General features: G+C 36.8%; 1 protein-coding gene and 1 pseudogene across 7 annotated transcripts in view; both read right to left on the bottom strand.

Moving 5' to 3' along the window:
* Window positions 1-22,287, bottom strand: part of B3GNTL1 (UDP-GlcNAc:betaGal beta-1,3-N-acetylglucosaminyltransferase like 1) — a 147,640-nt gene that overhangs the window by 120,682 nt on the left and 4,671 nt on the right. For 5 of the 7 annotated variants that reach the window (XR_011166154.1, XR_011166155.1, XM_069076626.1 and 2 more), the window contains exons 2-4: window positions 20,004-20,120; window positions 19,805-19,904; window positions 9,899-9,963 (exon numbers count right to left, since the gene is read on the bottom strand). The exons of the other annotated variants lie outside the window; for them this stretch is intronic. Coding sequence is in view for 3 of the 5 variants with exons in the window: in XM_069076626.1 (XP_068932727.1) it covers window positions 9,899-9,963; window positions 19,805-19,904; window positions 20,004-20,120 (282 nt within the window). In the remaining 2 variants the exon portion in view is untranslated. The remainder of the gene's footprint in view (window positions 1-9,898; window positions 9,964-19,804; window positions 19,905-20,003; window positions 20,121-22,287) is intronic. 7 annotated transcript variants of the gene reach the window in all.
* Window positions 6,245-19,877, bottom strand: LOC138152631 (large ribosomal subunit protein eL31-like; annotated as a pseudogene).

The following is a 22,287-nucleotide window of genomic DNA, read 5'->3' as shown; positions in this document are numbered from 1 at the left end:
GGGAGACAATTTGTAACTCAAAGTCTGGCGGAAACAAATGATGTAAATCAGAAGTTAATAAAGCATTAAAAAAATAAATAAATAATTTTAATCTGTCTGGCCTCAGTTAGTCATATGTAAAATAAAAGAATGAGATTAAATAATCTCAAAAATCTCTTTCAGCTCTAGCATTGTGCAAGTCTATGAAATATTATCATCACTGTGTGGTTTCAGTTTTTTAATTTTCCCCTTTTATTATCAAACTTTAATTAATAAAAGAAACAATGTCAATGATTTCAGATATAAATGAATGAGAATATGCTTAACCTACTATAATTTTATTCAACCCACTTTTTCTGTTCCTATGGACAAAGAAGGAATTAAATGCAGATGTTTTTTAACTGAACTAATAACAAAGTATCTCTATTGATGTTTTATTCTAAATATACACACTACTATTGCTAACATAGGATGGCATTTAACAATAAAGAGTTCTAACATTTTTAATATTACTATACTATCACAAGTATAAAAATCTAGCTTTGTTGTCCTAAAAACCACACCTCATCATAATGCCCAAATCCTGTTAAATGAAGGAGAATATGCTTAACCTACTATAATTTTATTCAACCCACTTTTTCTGTTCCTCTCCACTCTGGAAGCAGAGTTCTACCATGGCAAAGAGTTCAAAAGTCAAGTAATTGGCTGGCAAGATGAGTAAACAGAGGAAGCACAATCAGACCACAGAACCAGAAGAAGACAATTAAGTCAAAACTTCTGTATCAAAAGCTCCCAAGAAAAATATGAACTGATAGCAGGCATGGAGAAGCTCAAGAATGATTTTGAAAGTCAAGTAAGATAAGTGGGGGAAAAATTGGGAAGAAAAATAAAAGTGATGCAAGAAAATCACGAAAAGCAAGTCAACAGCCTGCTAAAGGAGACCAAAAAAACACTGAAGTAAATAACACCTTAAAAAATAGACTAACTCAAATGGCAAAAGAGGCTCAAAAAGCCAATGAGGAGAAGGATGCCTCAAAAAGTGAAGTTGCCCAGATGGAAAAGGAATTTCAAAAACTCATTGAAGAGAATAATTCCTTCAAAATTAGATTGCAGCAAATGGAAGATAGTGACTTTATGAGAAATCAAGGTACTATTAAATAGATCCAAAGAAATGAAAAAATAGAAGACAATGTGAAATATCTCATTGGGAAAACCACTGACCTGGAAAATAGATCCAGGAGAGATGCTTTAAAAATTATTGGAATACCTGAAAGCCATGATCAAAAAAAGAACCTAAAAATCATCCTTCAAGAAATTCTCAAGGAAAATTGCCCTAATATTCTAGAACCAGAGGACAAAATAGAAATGGAAAGAATTCACTGACTGCCTCTTGAAAAAGATCCCTAAAAGAAAATTCCTAGGAATATTATAGCCAAATTCCAAAGTTCCCAAGTCAAGGAGAAAATATTATAAGCAGCCAGGAAGAAACAATTTGAGTATTGTGGAAACACAATCAGGATAACACAAGATCTAGCAGCTTTTACATTAAAGGTTCAAAGGGCTTAGAATATGATATTCTGGAGGTCAAAGGAGCTAGGATTAAAATCAAGAATCACCTACCCAGCAAAACTGAGTATAATGCTTCAGGGGAAAATATGGTTATTCAATGAAATAGAGGACTTTCAAGTATTCTTGATGAAAAAACCAGAGCTGAATAGATAATTTGACTTTCAAATACAAGAAGCAAGAGAAGCATGAGAAGGTAAACAGGAAAAAGAAATCATAAGGAACTTAATTAAAGTTGAACTATTTATATATCTACATCGAAAAATGATCATTGTAACTCATGAGGCTTTTCTCAGTATGAGGATATTTGAAGGCAATATACATGTATATATATTTATACATATATATGTATATATAGGAGGGTGTATTATAAACATATAAGTGAGTGTGTATATATGTGTGTACATGTATACATAGAGGGCACAGGATCAGTTGAATACGAAGGATGATATCTAAAAATTAAAAATAAGAGAGGAATATATTGGGAGAAGCAGAAAGGGAGACATAGAATAGGGTAAATTATCTCAGATAAAAGAGGCAAGAGAAAACTTACATTAGAGGGGAAGAGCAGGAAGGTGAAAGGGAATGAGTCAATCTTACTCAGGTATCTGACCCTACAAGAAAGTAGGGGGAAAGGGAATAAAACGGGGGATGATAGAAGGGAGGGCAGATTGGGGGAGAGGATAGTTAGAAGAAAACACTTTTGAAAAGGGACAGGGTCAAAGTAGAAGATAGAATAAGTGGGGGGTGGGATACAATGGAGAGAAATATAGTTAGTATTTCACAATATAACTACTATGGAAATATTTTGCATAACTACATATGTACAACTTATACTGAATTGCTTGTCTTTCCAGTGGAAGTGAGGAGGGAAGGGAAAGAATTTGGAAATCAATGTTTTAAAAACAAATGTTTAAAAGAAATTGTTTTTTTACATGCAACTGGGAAATAAGATATACAAGCACTGGGGTATAGAAATCCATCTTGCCCTACTAGAAAGTTAGGGGAGGATGGAGATATAAGAGAGAACAGATTGGGGGAAGGGGTATTCAGTAGGCTTGTATCTGGGGTGGGGAGTAGGGGAAAGACAGGGAGAAAATTAGTAACTCAAAATCTTGTGGAAATGAATACGGGGGGCAGCTAAGTGGCACAGTGAATAGAGCACTAGCCCTGGAGTTAGGAGGACCTGAGTTCAAATTTGGACTCAAACACTTAACATAAAACTAGCTGTGTGACCTTGGGCAAGTTGCTTAACCGCAATTGCCTTTCCAAAAAAAAAAAGAAAAAAGGGACACGAATGTTGAAAACTAAAAATAAGTACTAAATAAATTGGGGGAAAAGCTTGGAAAATGTTTAATATGATAATCATACATAAATAATTTCAATATTGGCTTTTTTCATTTGAAGGAGGATCTGCAATATTTGGTTCAAATCGCAATATAAATCCCCAGGGAGTTCATAAATCACAAAGTGGAAATCACTGGACTAGGCAATGACAATGGAAATTATTTTCAGGTTAAGTTAAATGGCAAAAGGAAATCCAACTAACTTGGAAGATCTACTCAACAAATTTAAGAGTTACTATGTGCCTTTTACTCACAAGGCATTGTATGACGTACTAGAGAAATAAAATGAAAATAAAAGTTCCTGCAGAATTAAGCAAGTTATTTAAACTGAGTGAAAATCACCCATTGTTCTTATATTTTAAGCTATGGTCTAGAAATACAAATCTTGTTTTTAGACATTACTTTCTTAACCAAACTGTTCATAGAAAAATCTGCCTCAGTCTTCTGAAACTATGGCCTTCATTCAGCAGAAGTGATGAAAATAATAGTTGTGCTACTGTTTTTATGCAGCACTTCATAATTTTTAGCAGAGCTTTCTAGATTCCCTCTGGCAGAAACATTTCTAGTCATGTGAATTACCAAAAGCTAACAGTTTTTAATACAATTTAGCAAGTCTTGGGGATACATCTAAATATGGTGTAAGATATTGGTCTATGCCCAGTTTCTGCCATACTATTTTCCAGTTTTCCCAGTAGTTTTTTTTTTTTTGTCAAATAATGAGTTCTTATCCTAGAAGCTGGAGTCTTTCAGTTATCTCTTCTCTTTTTGACCACTCTTAGATAATTTTAAAATGACAGCTTCTATAGATTCACATCATCACTCATAAGAAGAGAAAAGGCTAAAAAAATTTTTTGAGATGGATTAGGTCCTTCTCTCTCTGGGAACAGCCTCATATTACAGTAGTATTACAGTAGTCCTTTTTCCCATCTTGAGTATTATTTTCAGCAAACTTCTGCCAGAGGTCAACACTGCACCCAACTCTTTCTGTTTCTTCTTTTTTCCCCCCCATATTGAAGCAAGCCAATTTGTTCTAAAGCAGGAGTTCTTAACCTTTTTTGTGTGTTATATAGTGCTTTGTCAGAATGGAAAAATCTATGAACTTCTTATCAGAATGTTTTAAAATTTAAACAGGATTACTATCCAAACTAGTGGTTCAATTTATTCTCCCCAGTAAAGAATGGAAAAAAAAAACATTCTTTTTTCAGTTCTTCTATATAAGAGACCAGCCTAAACTTGGGAGCACAAACTAGCCTTGGGGATCACTGAAAATTTCTTCCTTCTTTCCATACTTTCTAGAGGCAGTCTCTTATTTTTCTAGCTAGTGGCTCTGGTGACTAATTCCCATGAAAACCATTCTCATACAATTGGCACATTCTCACAAAACTCTCATTATTAGCACCTTAAAAGTAACACCTATGTTCTGTCTTACCAACTTTTTTCTCTCTCTCACTCATTGCCCCTCTTCTCAATCACCATTTGAATTTTTGAAAACTGGGTTCCAACCTCAATCAAAATTACTCTCCTCAAAGTTACCATTGGTGTCTTAATTGAGAAATCCAGAGGTCTTTTCTTACTATTTTGCTTACCTGATCTCTCTGCAGCATTTAACTCTGATCACCAAAATCTATTTCTAGGACACATTCTTCTCCCTGGATTTTTTCATGACACAGTTCTCTATTTGTCTAGTCATTCCTCAGCTTCCTTTAATAAACTGAGCCATGTCTAACTGCCAAACCATAGGTAACCCAAAAGGCTCTCTCCTAAGCCTTTTTCTCTTCCTACACTCCTTTGTGATCTCACCAGCTCTGCAGTAGAAATATACATTGCCATCCGATCCTTTGATATTTCCTAGACTCCAACTTGTGACCTGGGATCTATCTTGTAACTCTGACTTGTGACACAACTTTAATTTGCCATAGAAATGTACTAAATGGTTTGCTGAATCCCTATTCCCTTCTCTCTACACACACTTCCCCCTTCCCTGACTGTGTATCCTGATACGTGACTATCCTTGTTTCTTGGCATATGGCTATCATTGTTAAGAGGGCCAAGGTCAGAACACTGGATGGGCCTTTAACCTGCACTGGGAGACAGGTCTTCATTACTTGGGACCCTGAAGATAGGTAGATGAATTTCCTGAAGATCCCTATAAAAAGCCCATTCAAATCCCTAGTCAGCAGAGCAACCACTACTCTTCCCTATTGTTTGTCCTTCATTTTTTTCTTTTTTTGGAGGGGGAAGACAGGGCAACTGGGGTTAAGTGACTTGGCCAAGGTCACTAGGCTATAAGTGTTATGTGTTTGAGGCCGGATTTGAACTCGGGTCCTCCCAACTTCAGGGCCGGTGCTTTATTAACTGCACAACCTAGCCGCCCCTTGTCCTTCATTCTTGAACAAGACCATGACATCAGGGAGTTGATGCTATGACATGCAAGTGAACTGGATTTAAACGAGGGAAAGCTATACAAAGTCACCAGCCTCACTTTCTCCTCCAGAGCCACCTGTGTCCAGTGGCAAGATACAGAAGGGGAAGACTGAAGACGGCCCTCCGTTCCCTACAAAGTATGGCTGTCTCCCACTTTTTCTTTCTATATATTGTCTTCCCCCATTAATTATGGGCTCCTTGAGAGGCAGATTGTCTTTTGTCTTTCTTTGTATCTCCAGCACTTAGCACAATGTAACACAGAGTAGGCACTTAAATGTTTACTTAATGACTGACCATTAACTTTCAGGCCTTGATGACCCCTGAGAATAACTATGCTTCTAGTACAGTTTGTTAGTGAGGAAATGAAGCCTAGCAACTCCTTCTGCAGTGCTACAACCAGAAAATAAAGCCAAAGTCCTGGCATTGTCAAATGGTTCAACATCAGAAAATGATTATGATTTTTATCAGTGGAAATGACATTAAAGATGAGGCATTAACATCTGTTGGGCAGCTAGGAAGCACAGTGGATAGAGCGTCAAGCCTAGAGTCAGGAAGCCCTGGGTTCACATCCGGCTTCAGACAATTACTAGTTGTGTGACACTAAGCAAGTCACTTAACCTGTCTGCTTCAGTTTCCTCAAATCTAAAAGGGAGATAATAACAGCACCTACTTCATTGAGCTGTTGTGAGGATCAAATGAAATAATATTTGTAAAGTACTTAGCACAGATGACTAACTTTGATAGACTTCTCAGCAACAATGGTCTAAGACAATTCCAAGGAATCCCTGATGGAAAATGCTGTTCACCTCCAGAGAAAGAACTATGGAGTCCGAATGAAGATCAAAGCATACTGTTTTCTCTTTTTCTGTTGTTTTCTTTCTTGTGTTTTTTTTTCCTTTTGTTCTCATTCGTCTTTCACAACACGACTAAGGTGGGAATATGTTTAATATGATTGTACATGTAAATCCTATGTCAGATTGCAGGCCATTTTGGGGAGGGCAAAGGGGAAGGAGAATAACGTTTGGAACTCAAAATCTTGCAAAAGTGAATGCTGAAAACTATCTTTAAATGTAATTGGAAAAAAATAAAATACTATTAAGTGAAAAAACCCCAAAGTACTGCACCCTTTAAAACTGTTTTTTAACACACTTCTTTTTCATTTTTTTTTTTACATTTTATAACTTTATTTAAACAAAGTTCAATTTAGTTTTCATCCACATTGACTGTAAGCTTTTGAAAGTGGTGACAGGCACATATGTAACCAATGTATACAGCTTGTTTGGTGAATCTTCATCCTCACTGCGTTTCCTGGACAAACGCACTCGGATATGGTATGGGACATTCCTTATTCCTTTGGCCCAAACAGCTTTGTTGAGTCTAGTGTCAATGTGTACATCTGGAGTTCCAATCTCTTTCATGGCAAATTTGCGGATTTCCTTTAGGGCCCAGGGAGCACGCTTTTTGAAGCCTACGCTGTGGATCTACTTGTGGATGTTGATGGTGTACTCCCTGGTCACCACCTCGTTGATGGCGGAGTGCCCCTTCTTCTTCTCACCGCCCTTCTTCATGGGAGCCATCCTGCCTGAGACCAGGTCGGAAAGGAAAGCTTCTTTTTCATTTTTAATAAATACCTGTGTACCTTGTAAAAATTATTAAATTGTACTTGCAAAAAAAAAAAGCACTGAGCACAATATTGTGTACATTGTACATAGTAGCCACTTCATAAATTCTTGTTCCCCTCCCTTCTTCCCTTCCCTTTTTTGCAAACTTATTAATTTTACAATAACCAAATGTCCTATGAAATAATATTAGCTTTTGGGTATATGATAAAATCTACTAAATCAACTCCATTCTTTACCTCTCCAAAGTATACCTGCGTACCATCTTTACATTTATCTGCAACTTTCTTCTTTTTTCAGGTTTTGTTTATGCCACAAATGTCAAAATGCATATATTTCAAGTCCTCCATCAATTTCCATTAATTGATCATTGGACAAGGAACTCACATTTAGGGTACCCACTGTCAAATATCTAAAACCTGTATAATTAATCCTTAGCATTCCTGCTCCTTCACCCACCACTTTCAACATCACAGAAATTGTCTCAGCAATCGCACATGCCAGTTATTTCAGGATCAGAGGATGTAATTCATCTGGGTCAGGTGACTTGATTATTCTTCAAGGGCAGTTACCTTTACTTTGCTATCTCTTTACGATCTCCTTACTTATCTCAGGTACCCACTCCCCAGTAGTCATTTTTGTTCTGTCATTCCCAGCGTAAAGGTCATTCTCCTTGCTAAGAAGATGAGAAAAATGAGAGTTCAACAGCTCTACCTTCTCTCTGCTGTCAGTCATTCCATCTGCCCCAAGGAAAGGACCTACTCTATCTTTGGTTCTCCTCTGTCACCTAATACGGCTTTTTAAAATTTCCTTTTTGTTGTCCTTAGATTCCCTCACCAGCCTCATCTGATTGATCTCTAGCAATCCTGATATTACTCTGCCATGCTGTTATATAAATTTTCTGTTCCATGGCATTGACTCTATTAATCTGTACATTTCTTTTGAAAATCTAAGTTGGCTGTTGTGTTCCCTATGCATCTACATTAATTTCTTCAGTCAAAACTCCATTTTTCCTCCTCAACTGAACAGTTTTCAATTAGTCTATAAACATTTATTAAGTGCCCATAAGTGCCAGGCACACAGTAGCTTAGTACTAAGGATATAAATTTTCACAGTCAGTCCCTGCCCTTTCAAATAGGAGATGACAGCAAAGCTGAATATCAGGGGGAAAGGTGAGGAGGTTCAGGAGAATAATGCAGTTCAAAGTAGTGCAATCAGGTGGAAAATGAAAAGATGGTGGGCCTAGGAGCCCTCTTTAAATGGAGGCTTTGTGATAAGCTCTTTCCTCCATCTTCCAGCCCTTCAGCAGAATGGTACTGATGAAGTGTTAAGTACCAAAGTTGATGCAATCTCACAGAAATGATTTTCCAGATGAAGAGGTTACTGGGGGCATGATAGACTCCAAAGGAATGAAGCTAAGAGCATGCCCATTACTCTTGGGCTCATTTATATGGAATCGTTTTAACCCTATCTTTTTCTCCAAACATTTTGAAATCTGCTTTCCTAAAATCTCTTGATTGTCAAATCTAATGGTCTTTTCTCAATCTTCATCCTTCTTGATCTCTGTGCAGCCTCTGACTCTGTGATCATTCTCTTCTCTCCAGGTTTTTGTGACTCTGTTCTCTCCTGGTTCTCCTCCTACCTATCTGACCACTGGTCCTTTGCTCAATTTTATCCAGCTCATGCCTGCTAACTTTGGGTGTCCCACAGGGATTTGTCCTAGTTCCCCTTGTCTTCTCCCTCTATACGTTCACTTGATGATTTCATCAGTTTCCATAGATTCAATTATCATCTTTATACTGATGATTCTCAAATTTACTTACTGTCCAACTGTCTATTGGATCTCTCAAGGAGGATGCCTCAGAGACATTCTAAAATCAGCATGCCTATCTTTATCTCCAAAACCTCCCCCTCTTCCCAATTTTCCTATTAACCACTGAGGATACCACCATTTTCCCAGGTACCCAGACTCCCAAACTAGCTGTCATCCTTAACTCTTCATTCTGTCTCACTACCCCATCTTTCATGTCCAATCTGTTGACAAAGCCTGTCAATTTTATCTTCATAATACCTCTCCCATATGCTTACTTCTCTCTTCTGACACTGCCACACAACCTTAGTACAACCCCTTGTCACTTCACTCCTAGACTACTGCAATAGCCTGCTGGTTGGTTTCCCTGCACAAGCTCACCCTCTACTCAACTCAGTTGTCAAAGTGTTAAACCCCAGGTCTAACCATATACTTCAGAAGCTCCCTATTACCTCCAGGATCAATTATAACATTCTCTGTTTGGCTTTCAAAGCCCTTTATAACTCGCCCCCCACCCTACCTACCCTTCCCTGCCACATACTCTGCTATCCAGTGACATTAATATCCTTGCTGTAGGGACATAAGACCCTCCATCTCCCAACTGTGGGCATTTTTACTAGTTGTCCCATATGGCTGGAAAGCTTTACTCTCTTATCTCCTCCTCCTGGCTTCCCTGGACTTCCAGTTAAAATCCCCTTTACTACAAGAAGCCTTTCCAGATCTCCCCTAATGATAGTGCCTTCCCTCAGTTGATTATTTCCATTGTATTCTGTACATAGCTTACTTGTATATAGTTGTTTGCATATTATATCTCCATTAGATTGAGCACCTTAAGAGCAGGGATTGTCTTTTGCCTTTCTTTGTACACTCAAAGCTTAGCAGACACTTTAAAAATGTTTACTGATTGTTTTCCCTGAAACATCAACTCTTTTCCTTTAACAATCAATAAATTGCTTGGGAGTGGACCAGAGGATGGAGAACTGGAGGAAAAATTTGTTTGTAGGTGGGCTGCTCAAATGTTTCTTTGACTAATGTCATGTATAAAAATAAAATGTCATTTTTTTCCCCAAATCATGGCAATGATTTTTTTCATAAGGCATTTTAATTAACTAAAATAAATAAATACTTAATTCATAAAACAAAAGCTTACTCACCGAATCCAAAAAACAAAGGTAAGACCCAGAACTCTGTGCTATTGCCTGATTTTTAGAAAATCCAACTGTTGAGAAAAAAACATTTCTTATTACTGTATTTCAATAGCTGTTTGCTTTCAAAAAGTTAAATATGTCATATAGAGAATGTCAAATTAATACATCTTGTTGAAGAGAGGAAAGGGAACAGAAGGGAGAAAACTAAAAAGAGAAAAGAAATACTAGGTTTTCCTCTGGTTTGTTCCTCCCAGAACCTCCATTTTAAGGAAAATGACCAGACCAGCCATGTCTTCATTCCTCTCCAAGTTCTGCTCCTGACATTCCAAACTTTCTCTACCATGCTAGCACCTGTTTACGATCCCCTTCCTCAACCCCTCCACTTTTCAGTCTCCTTTTATGCGCTGTCTATCCCACCCACCCACCTACATTAGAATGTAAACTCTTTTGGGGGGTATTGTGTTTCTGTTTCTTTTTGTAAGTTTAGCACTTGACACAGTGCCTGCCACTCAGCAATCACTTAACAAATGTTTTTTACTTGCTTTGTTATTAATATTCACTTGAATAGTATGTTGTAAAGTAAATAAGGATAAGAAAAAATTACTAGATTGAATCAAGTACAATTCATTTTCTCATTTAATCAAAATTATTAAGCAACTATTATGTATATAGCACTACACTAGGCACTATTAAAGAACACAAATAGAAAAAAAGAAATTTATAACCTCAAGAAATTTATAACCTATTTACAAAGTAAAACACATTCTTAGAAAAGTTAAGTAAAAACATGGCAGCAAAAGTGATTAAGTATCAAATGTAGATTAATAGTGCTACATGAGTTCATAGGGAAAAATAACTATGGGATAGAATAATAATAATTGCTAGCATTTATATAGTGCTCTAAAGTTTGCAAAGTGCTTTACATAAGTTATCTCATTTGATCTATACAACAACTCTGGGAACTAGATGTTATTATTATTCCCATCTTATAGATGAGGAAACTGAGGCTGAGAAAGGTTAAGTGACTTGCCTAGGTCATACAGCTAATAAGTGACTGGGACAAGATTGAAGTAGGGTCTTCCTGATTCCAAATTTAGCACTCTATATCACACTTTCCCCAAAACATTATTCCTATTTCAAGAATTCCTAGAAGTAAAACTTGAAATGGGAAAGATATGAAGGAACAGAAAAAAGACAGGGAAAATGATTCAGATCAGGGAAACAACTAGAGCAAAGATGTGTGTGTGTGTGTGTGTGTGTATGAAAGAACAGACTAATTTTGGCTGAAGTAGTGATTAAAGATTAAAAAAGTAGATAAGGACACGGACTGTCAAATGTCTTGAATACCAGGCAGGACTTTATGACCTTTCTCCTAAGACTCTATCCTATGCTCTCTTCTCCCCCTATATTATCTCACTTGGTGATCTCATCAGTTACCATGGTATAAATTATCTTTTCTACACACATGAAATTGAGATTTACTTGTCCAGTTTTCACCTTTCTTCTGACCTCAAGTTTCACATCTCCAACTGATGATTAGACACCTCAAACTTGATATCCCATAGATACCTTAAACTCAATATATCCAAAACTGAACTCAGCTATCCCCAAAGAACCTTTCCCCTTATTTCCCTATTCCTGTTGAGGGCTCTTCCAAGTTACTCAGGCTCCCAACCTGGGTGTCATCCTCTATTCTTCACTCTCTTTCACCCCTCTATCCAATCACTTCTCAAAGTCCTATCATTTCAACCTTCCCAACATCTTTTATATATGCCCCCTTCTCTCCTCTGACACTGATACTATCTTACAGAAGGCCTTCTTGGAGCCTGCTATTGCAATTGTCTTCTTGTCGTTTTCCCTACCTTGCCTCTCTCTACTCCAATCCATCTTCCATTCAGCTGTTAAAATCAGCTTAAAATATAGGTCCCCTAGTCAGTAAACTCTAGTGGTCCTTTATTAACTCCAGGATCAAATTTAAAAACCATGTCTTTTGAAATCCTTTACCTTCCCATTCTCCCTTCCCTATTTTAGCATTTAAGGCCCTCTCTAATCTCATTTCCTAGAACATAAAACAAATACTCTACCCCAACTGAGCTAGACCCCTCAATATTTGTCAAAAATATCAAGTTCATTCCTCCCTCAAATGCCCTAACCCCCTTATTCCTACCAGAATCTTGAACCAAGGGTCCTTCATGCCTCAGCTCAACCTTTACTTTCTTCATGACACCTTCTGAACTTGATGTGAGGAATCTCTGGTTCACAATTCTAGTCAAATGAACACTAGAACTGTAATATTGATAATTATACCTTTACTAAGATCAACAAAAGATATAAACAGCTAAGTGGCAAAGATAACAGAAAAGGGCAATAGCTAATGTTGGATAAGTCATGGCATGATAGGCATATTGTTGTTGGTAGAACTTTGAATTGGTATAACCACTCTGAAAATCAACTTGGAATTATGGAAATAGGGTGACTAAAATATCCATATCACTAAAACTGCTTTCTCCAAAGTTACTAATGATCTCTTAGTTGCCAAATCCAATGGCCTTTTTTCAGTCCTCATTTTCCTTGGCCTCTCTGCAACCTCTGACACCCTCTCCTCCTTGATTCTCTCTTTTCTCTAGGTTTTTGGGACACTACTCTCATCTGGTTTTCCTCGCATCTATCTGGCTGTTCCTTCTCTCTCTCCTTTGCTAGATCTCCCTTCTGATCATGCCATCTAACTGTAGATGTGCCTCTGGGTTCTGTCCTAGGCCTTGACTTCTCTTCTCTATATATATTTCTTTACTTGGTGATCCCATTGACTCCCATGGATTTAATTACTATCTATATGCTGATGATTCTCAAACCTATCCATACTACTCCAATCTCTCTGCAAACCTCCAGTCTCACATCTCCAACCTGCCTTTCAGACATCTTGAACTGGATTCCAGTAGACATCTTAAACTCAATGTATTTAAAACAGAACTCATATATTTCCCACTAAACCCTCCCCTCCTGCTCCATTCCCTCAGGCTCGCAACCCAGGAATCATCCTTGACGCCTCACTATCTCTCACTCCCCATAGCCAAACTGTTGACAACGTTTTAGTTGGAACTTAAAATAAGCTTTGGGGCAGCTAAGTGGTTCAGTGGATACAAATGCCAGGCTTGGAGTCAGGAAGACTCATCTTTGAGTTCAAATCTGGCCTCACTCAGCTAGGTGACCCTGGGCAAGTCACTTAACCCCGTTTACCCTAGTTTTCTCATCTGTAAAATGAGCTGGAGAAGGAAACTGGGGAAGGAAAACCACTCCAATATCTGACAACAAAACCCCAAATGGGGTTGGACATGACTAAAAATACCTGAACAACAAAAGGGAGCTTGGGAGGTCATTTAGTCAGATCAGGAGAGGGAAAGTATTCCAGGGAATATGGATTCAGTCAATTTCACCTTTGCCACATCTCTCACATTGTCTCTGCCATCACTCTATTGCAGGCCCTCATCTCCTCATGCATGGACTATTGTAATGACCTGCTGGTAGGTTAGTCTGCCTCAAGTCCCCCCCCATTCCAATGCATCCTCCACTCAGCTGCTACCCTGATTTTCCTAAAACACAGGTCCAACCACGTTAACCCTATACTTAATAAACTCCAGTGATCCTCTAGGATCAAAAGCAAAATCTTCTTTTGACATTCAAAGCCCTTCATAATCTACCTCTCTCCTTTGAGTCTTCTTAGACCTTATTCCGCAACATGTACTCTTCAATCCAGGGATACTGGCCTCCTGGATGTTTCATGAACAAGATACTCTATCTCTTCGCTCTGGGCATTTTCTGTGGCTAGCAACCCAAGCTATCCCCTGGAATACTCTCCCTCCCCTGATTGATTAAATGACCTCCCAAGCTTCCTTTTGTTGTTCAGTTTTTTTCAGTAGTGTCCAACTCTTCGTGAACCCATTTGGGGTTTTGTTGGCAAAGATACTTGGAGTGGTTTGACATTTCCCTCTTCAGTTCATTTTACAGATGAGAAAACTTAGGTTAAACAGGGTTAAATGACTTTCCCAGGGTTACCCAGCTAAGTGTCTAAGGCCAGATTTGAACTCATAAAGATGAGTCTTCCTGACTCGAAGCCTGGCATTGAGGCACTGTGCCATTTAGCTGCCTCAAAACTTCCTTTAAGTTCCAACTAACATCCCTTTTTTTATTGGAAGCCTTTGCCAACCACTCTTAATACTAGTGCCTTCCCTCTGTTAATTATTTCCGATTTATCCTGCTTCATTTATATACAGTTGTTTGTATGTTATTGTCCATGTTAGACTGTAAGTTCCTTGAGGGCAGGAATGATGTTTTGCCTCTGTCTGGATCCTAGCTCCAAGCACGGTGCCTAGCATACAGCAGGCATTTAATAACTGATTAATAATTTACTGAACCAGATTCCATTGCTTGACTTATACAAGGGAGCCAGTGATAAAAAGAAAAGTTCCATATACTTAAAATTAAAAAATAAATGTTGCAAAATTATAAAGACCAAACATGACTTGAAAGACAAGATATGAGAGGACACTCACAAGCCAACCTCATAGAGGTAGGGAGTCCACAGGTATTATTAAACACTGCACGTTTTTTAAATTTTTCATTATACAGGTCAATTGTGATGATTGTTTTGTCTTCTTTTTTCTTTCTGTTTTTTTAATTTAAAATACTATGTATTTTATATAGGATAGCTCTCTGGGAAAATTGTAATGATGTAAAAAACAAAAGACATCAATAAAAAATTATTTTTTAAAAAAGAACATAAAGATAAAAGCATAAGTACAACACAACGTCAAGAAGGCGTGGTTCCTCATGCTTCTGTTAATACCCTGTAGAAGTCCTGCTGGGGAGGGAGGGAGAAGGCATTGCGGGGGAGAGCCAAAATGGCAGAGTAAACGCAGGGACTTGCCTGAGCTCTCCTCCAAAATCCTTCAAATTTAAGCTCTAAAATTCTAAAGTAGCAGAACCCACAAAAAGACAGAGTAAAACAAATTTCCAGCCCAAGATAACTTACACAAGGTCTGTTGCACCAGACTGAGAGAGGAATGCAGTCCAGTACAGGCCCTGACAACACAGCCCGGCCCCAGCAAGCCAGAGGCAGGGTTTGGGACTGACTGAATTGGCAGTGGCAGCTTCCAGGGCTCCCAGCCCACAGACAGTAAGGGAGCTGAACAACTGGTAAGAAGGAGATTATAGGGGTTACTTTGCTAACACTGAGGCAGGACTCTGCTGCTTTGTCCACACTTGGATTTGGGTCCCAGTCCTGGGACAAGGAGAAGCACTAGCATAGCAGAGCTTGTGGCAGCAGGGGGGACCTCTGCTCTAGTTCTCATAGTTCTAGGGCAGAAAAGAGTGTTTGTGGTCCCCTATAGGCCAGGAAAGTAGTAAACACACCTCTCCTTAGATCATACCACCTTGAAAGAATGGAAAACTTACAGGTACTTAGAAGTATCTCTGAAAACAGCTGCACAAAACCCCTGAAGCTTGGGACAGTGCACCTTCTACCCTGGAAACAGAACCCTACTTTAACAAACAGTTAGAAGTCAAGTAATCTGCTAGGAAAATGAGCAAACAACAGAAAGAAAAACCTGACTCTAGAAAGTTATTGTGACAAGGAAGATCAAAACACAGACTCAGAAGAAGATAAAAGAATCAAAGTTCCTACATCCAAAGCCTCCAAGAAAAATATGAATTGGTCTCAGGTCATGGAAGAGCTCAAAATGGATTTTAAAAATCAAGTAAGAGAGGTGGAAGAAACACTGAAAGAGAAATGATAGGGATAGGAAAAAATGAGAAAAGAGTAAATAGCTTGGTGAAGGAGACACAAAAAAAAAACTGAAGAAAATAACACCTTAAAAAACAGACTAGGCCAAATGGCAAAAGAGTCCCAAAAAGTCAAGGAGGAGAAGAATGCCTTAAAAAGTGGAAATGGCCAAATGGAAAAGGAAGTCCAAAAGCTCACTGAAGAAAATAATTGCTTAAAAATTAGAATGGAGCAAAGGGAAGCTAATGACCTTATGAGAAACCAAGAAACAATAAAACAAAGTCAAAAGAATGAAAAATAGAACACAATGTGAAATATCCCAATGAAAATACAACTGATCTAGAAAATAGATCCAGGAGAAATAATTTTAAAATTACTGGACTACCTGAAAGTCCTGATCAAAAAAAGAGCCTAGACATTACATTTCAAGAAATTATTAGGAAAAACTGCCATGATATTCTAGAACCAGAGAGTAAAATAGATATTGAAAGAATTTACCAATCACATCCTGAAAGATCCCAAAATCAAAACTGCTAGGAATATTCTAGTAAAATTCCAGAGCTCCCAGGTCAAGGAGAAAATATTGCAAGCAGCCAGAAAGAAACAATTCAATTACTGCAGAACCACAGTCAAGATAACACAAGATTTAGCAGCTTCTACATTAAAGGACTGGAGGACTTGGAATATGATATTCCAGAGGGCAAAGGAGCTAGAATTACAACCAAGAATCACCCACCCAGCAAAACTGAGTACAATCCTTCAGGAGAAAAATAAACATTCAATAAGATAGAGGACTTTCAAGCATTCTTAATGAAAATACCCAAGCTGAATAGAAAATTTGACTTTCAAATAAAAGACTCAAAATAAGTATAAAAAGGTAAACAGGAAAGGGAAATCATAAGGGACTTAATAAGGTTAAACTGTTTACATTCCTACATTGTAACTCATGAGAACTTTCTCATTATTAGGGTAATTAGAAGCAGAATATATGGACAGAGGGCACAAGTGTAAGTGGAATATAAAGGGATGATATCTAAAAAAATAAAATTAAGGTATGTGACAGGAATGTGGTAAATTATCTCACATAAAAGAGGCAAGAAAAAGCTTTTATAATGGAGGAGAAGAGGTGGGAAGTGAGGGAGAGTGAATGAACCTTACTCTCATCAGAACTGGCTCAAAGAAGAGATATGATACCCAGGCAATGGGGTACAGAAATCTATCTTACCCTACAGGAAATTAGAAGGGGAAGGGGATAAGAGAAGGGCGGAGGTAGTGAAAAAAAAGGAAGACAAAGTCAGGGAAGAGGTAGTCAGAAACAAAACAGGATGAAAGGAGAAAGAGAACATAATAAATCAGAGTAGGGAGAATAGGATGGAGGGAAATACCATTAGCAATAGGAAATGAAGCAAGTTTCTCTGATAAAGACCTAATTTCTCAAACATAGAGAACTATGCCAAATTTATAAAAATAAAAGCCATTCCCAAATGATAAATAATCAAAAGATATAATCAGTTTTCAGGTGAAGTAATTAAAGCTATCCATAGCCATATGAAAAAATATTCTAACACACTTCATTGGAAAAATGCAAATTAAAGCAATTCTGAGCTTATCTCTCATACTTATTAGATTGGCTAATAGACAAAAAATGTAAATGACAAATGTTAGAGGGGATGTGGGAAAAATGAGAAATTAATTTACTGTTGGTAGAGTTGTGAACTGATTCAACCATTCTATAGAGCAATTTGGAACTATGCCCAATAAAACCACGCATATCCTTTGACCTAGCAATACCACCCATAGGGCTATATCCTCTAAAAGATAAAAAACAAACAGGAAAAGGACCTATATGTGCAAAAATATTTATAGTAGCTCTTTTCTGGGTGTGAAGAATTAGAAATTGATGGGGCGGCTAAGTGGCGCACTGGCCCTGAAGTCAGGAAGACCTGAGTTCAAATCTGGCCTCAGACACTTAACATTCACTAGCTGTGTGGCATTGGGCAAGTCACTTAACCCCAATTGCCCTGCCTTCCCCCCTCCCAAAAAAAAAAAAGAAATAGAAATTGAGAGGATGACCATCAGTTGGGGAATAAATAGACAAGTTGTGGTATGTAACTATGATGGAAACTATTGTGCCATAAAAAATGCTGAGCTGGATGCTCTTAGAAAAACCTTGGAAGACTTGCACAGGCTGATATAAAGGGAAATGTACTATATACAAAGTAACAGCAACAGTGTAAGATGAACAGTTGTGAATGACTTCTCAGCAACACAATGATCCAAAACAACTCTGAAGGACTTACGATGAAAAATGCTATCCATCCCCAGAGAAAGAACTGATGGCATCTGAATATAAACTGAAGTATACCTTTTTTTTACTTTATTTTTCTTGATCTTTTTATGTGTTTTCTTTCATAAGATAATTATTATGGATATGTTTTGCCTGACTACACATATATAATCTATATGAAATTGCTTTCCTTCTCAATGAGGAGGGGTGGGGAAGGAAAAAGGGAGAGAATTTGGAACTCAGAGTTTTAACAACAAATGTTAAAAATTTATTTTACTCGTAACTAGGGGAAAATTAAATATTAAATAAATAAATAAAAGTCCTGCTTAGCAACAGCCTACATAAATGGGTAAAAAAAAAAAGAATCTTATAGGGTCAGAGAAACACCTTCACTTTAATTGCTTTTATCTGTTCACAACTTCAAATGGAGAGGAGTTGCTTCAGTATTTGTCCAAACATAAAAGAAAATATGAGGCCATGAATCTCAATGATCCTTCTAGCTTTCAAGGTGCTTCCATGACTTAAGGACTTTATTCCCTTCCTGTTTTCTACACAATTTAATTTTACTGTCCACAGCCATTAAGAAACAGCTAGTGTTGCAGAAGATAGAGCACTGGACCTGGAGTCAGGAAGACCGAACCAAGTTCAAACCTGGACACAAATACTATGTGACCCTGGACAAGTCACTTTACCTCTGTCAGTTTCCTCAAGTGTAAAATGGAGATAATAAAACACCTCTCTCAAAGGGCTGTATGAGAATCTAATGAGATAATATGCGTAAAGTGCTTAGCACAATACATAGAAGGCGCTTAATAAATGCTTGTTTCCTTCTTTCCTTTGTGATTTTTTTTTTAATCTGTCACAGGTAGGGCTTAGCGAGAGTACATAAACAAATTACTATCATATTTCCTTAACTACTCAAGCACCTTATGATCTCTTCTCCTGAACTCCCATGAAGTCCCATAGAAATAGAAACAAGGATGAGGATTGGTCCAGACTCTTGATTTCATCTGTAGGAAAGGCCTAAATCTCCTCTCCACAAAAATAGATAAGCAACTGGTGGTAACTCAAAATCTTAGAGTTGCATGGGGCATTGAGACATTCAGTGACTTGCCCAGAAATACACAACTATTATGCATCAGAGACAGAACTTGAACCTAGGTCCTCCTGACTCCAAGGTCAATTTTCTGTCCATTATGCTCAGGTATTCATTATTAAAACATTATCATACAGTTCTCTTCCCATCTCCTTCTATCTAAAACATATATGTGTGTGCATGTGTGTATATGCATCTGCACACACGTATACATATTAAATACAGAATTCATTTGTTCAAAAACCTTGAGGGAAGGAAATCATCATCTTAAAACAGAAAACATAGGCAAGATACATATCATAAAACAGGTATGACTGATCTCATGAACAGAAACTCTAAAAGGAAAGATGATTCAAGAGTAATGAAAGGATTTTGAGAAACTGGGTCCACTCATCTTTCAGAACATATTTTTTTAAACCAAAATTTACATAACAACCTATTAGACTCCATTAATGAAAGGATGCATATATAAAATAAAGAAATATATATGTGTGTGTATATATGTATATACACACACACATGATTATAAACATTATAACATAAAACAATATTATTGTTTTATGTTATGTTTATAATTTCATTTATTTTTTATTTCTGTTATAATGTTTACTTTATGATATAATATTTATTATTTTATATGTTTTTCTGCACATACAACCAGTGCTTAACAAATATTTGATGACATGAAATGCTCCCCCATTAACAAATGTTTAAATACAATCAACTGATATCCTAATAATCTATACATACCTCCTCGGGGAGAAGGAGAATCATGACTTCCAATGATTACTCTGATGCCTAAAGTTTCTAACCTAATCTTCCATTTGTTAATTATATTAATTGACTTGTCCTGAAAGAGAGATAGCAACAATAACAGCATAATGAAATTCATAAAAATTATGTAATTTGAAAAAGTATACATAACAACAAATGATGAATTAATAAGTACCTTACTGGCATCATTAAAGATGGAAAGCTCCAAGGTGCCTTCAAAGTCTTGCTCCAAAACAGACTGCAAACAGTCATCCAACCAGCACTCAGCATTGTGAACAGGAAGAATGATGGACTAGAATTTTTTTAAATTAAAGAGAGGAAAGCATAAGTATAAATTCCTCCTCCACTACTCAAATACATTCCTCATTTAAAGGATAGAGAATCTAAAAATAGAAAAATGTTATTTTATATTTGATAATCCCCAGATTATAAAACAATGGGGAAAGGAAGCATTATTTAATAACAATTACTGGAAAATTATAGCAATATCAGGAGAAATTACTTTCCTTAAGTTATAGAGTTAGTAAGAGCCCTTATTTGAACCTAGCTCTTTTGACTCCAAATCAGTAGTCTTTTCATTATAGTACACAAGGGAAAGGTTTAAATAAAAGTGATGCAAAACAAAGAATGTAAAATTAGAAACACACATACTGTAAAGCTGTACATATATATATATGTATATACATTTTATGCAAAAAACTTTCTAACAGGCAGAAGAGAAATCAGAAAGGAACAAAAAGCAGATAATTTATTTTTAAAGGTTTATGTTTTTCCTTTACCAAACAAAATATTAGCAATTCAAATGTTATGTGATCTTATTTTTTATTTAGTTTATACGTATTTGTTGAAATTGTTGGTCTGTCATTTTTACGATTCTGCAAATGATAAGAATAATATAACCCTTTACTTCTCTGATTTTCTGTTCATATTTTTTTGGTAGGAATACCCAGTAACATTAATATATCCAGTAGACAACAAAATAAACACACCCACGTTAACTCTGAAACCAAAGTGGGTTTGAAAGAGAGCAAGGATGGAGGTAAGGCAGAAAAAAAAAACCCAGTTCCAGAAGTAAGTCTTAAATATCAGGCACCAGTTTACAAAGTAAATTTCTCTGTGAACTACAGACAAAGCTTATTAACCTGTACTTTGTATTACTGTTACTTGAGAATATTGTTTTTAAATGGTTCACTACATAGTCAAACTAAAACAATTCACCTTAATTCTAATTTTTTAACTATAGTAGTACTTTTCTATTTCTCTACAAAGCACTTGCTATAAGGATCTTAAAAGATACCAGTTTGTCTTTTCTCACTTAACAATGTTTACCCCATGTTGCTAAGGGAACTTGAATTTCAGCTTGGCTAAAAAACAAAAAAAAAACTTACCTTATTTGTAAACCAACCTCATTAAAGAGCTTTCAAACTACAGAACAGATATTAATAATAGTAATAATTAATGGCTTAATCTTTCTCTCTTCTTTGTAGAGGTAGGGGACTATGAGGGTAGAACACAGTATATACTATCAAACTTGATTAATACGTTGCTTAGTTTTGCAAACTTTTCCCACCTCTTCTTTATTCTTTATTATAAAAGATAGCAACAGAAGAGGGGTGGGATACACTAGGAAATAAAGATGATATAAAAACAAAAGACATAAATATACATTTTTAGCAGTTTGCACCAGGGTACCACACAGATTCATGGTAGCATTCTTCAGGAGTATCCCCAAAAGCCCAGTAAGAAAGTCCTTTTTTTTTTAGCTTTTATTTTGTATTTTATTTTTCCCTACTTATATGTAAAAATAATTTTAAATACTCATCTTTAAAACTCTGATTTCCAAATTCTCTCCCTTTCCTCCCAAACCTACCCCCCCACTTTGAGAAGTCATTTAATACAGTAATCCTGCACAACCTACAGCCCTCAGTTTACCTGCTGCACACCAAAGGATTTCAGGCAGCCCATGAAAAATGTAGAGGATGTTTTCCTTTACATTTTTCATAGGCCACCAGAAATCCTTTGGTGGAACCCTAGGTTGTGAAGGCCTGTGATACAGGTTATACATGTATAATGATGAAAAACATATCCATAATAGTCATGCTGTGAAAGAAAACATAAAAAAAAACAAAAACAAGTAAAAAAAAGTATTCTTCAATCTGTATTCAGACACCATCAGTTCTTTCTCTGTGGATGGATAGCATTGAAAGTTTATTTAAATTTTTATACTTATTTCATTTTGTATATTTTAAAATAATGAATTCTTTTAATAAGGCAGGTCACCTTATCATTATGCTTGAGTGTGTTGACAGTTTCTTTTGCTTCACATTATGCATATTTATTACAAGAATTTTTCCTCTGTCTTCCTAATTTGGGGGGGGGGTTGCATTAGAAGAATGTGGAAAGGAAAGGAAAGAAGGAAGGAAGGAAGGAAGGAAGGAAGGAAGGAAGGAAGGAAGGAA

The sequence above is a fragment of the Petaurus breviceps genome, unplaced genomic scaffold (assembly GCF_028583685.1).
Source record: "Petaurus breviceps papuanus isolate PSGF00001 unplaced genomic scaffold, PetGlider_PUasm1.0 90925, whole genome shotgun sequence".
Taxonomy (NCBI): Eukaryota; Metazoa; Chordata; class Mammalia; order Diprotodontia; family Petauridae; genus Petaurus; species Petaurus breviceps.
This window is presented reverse-complemented; position numbering and strand designations above follow the sequence as displayed.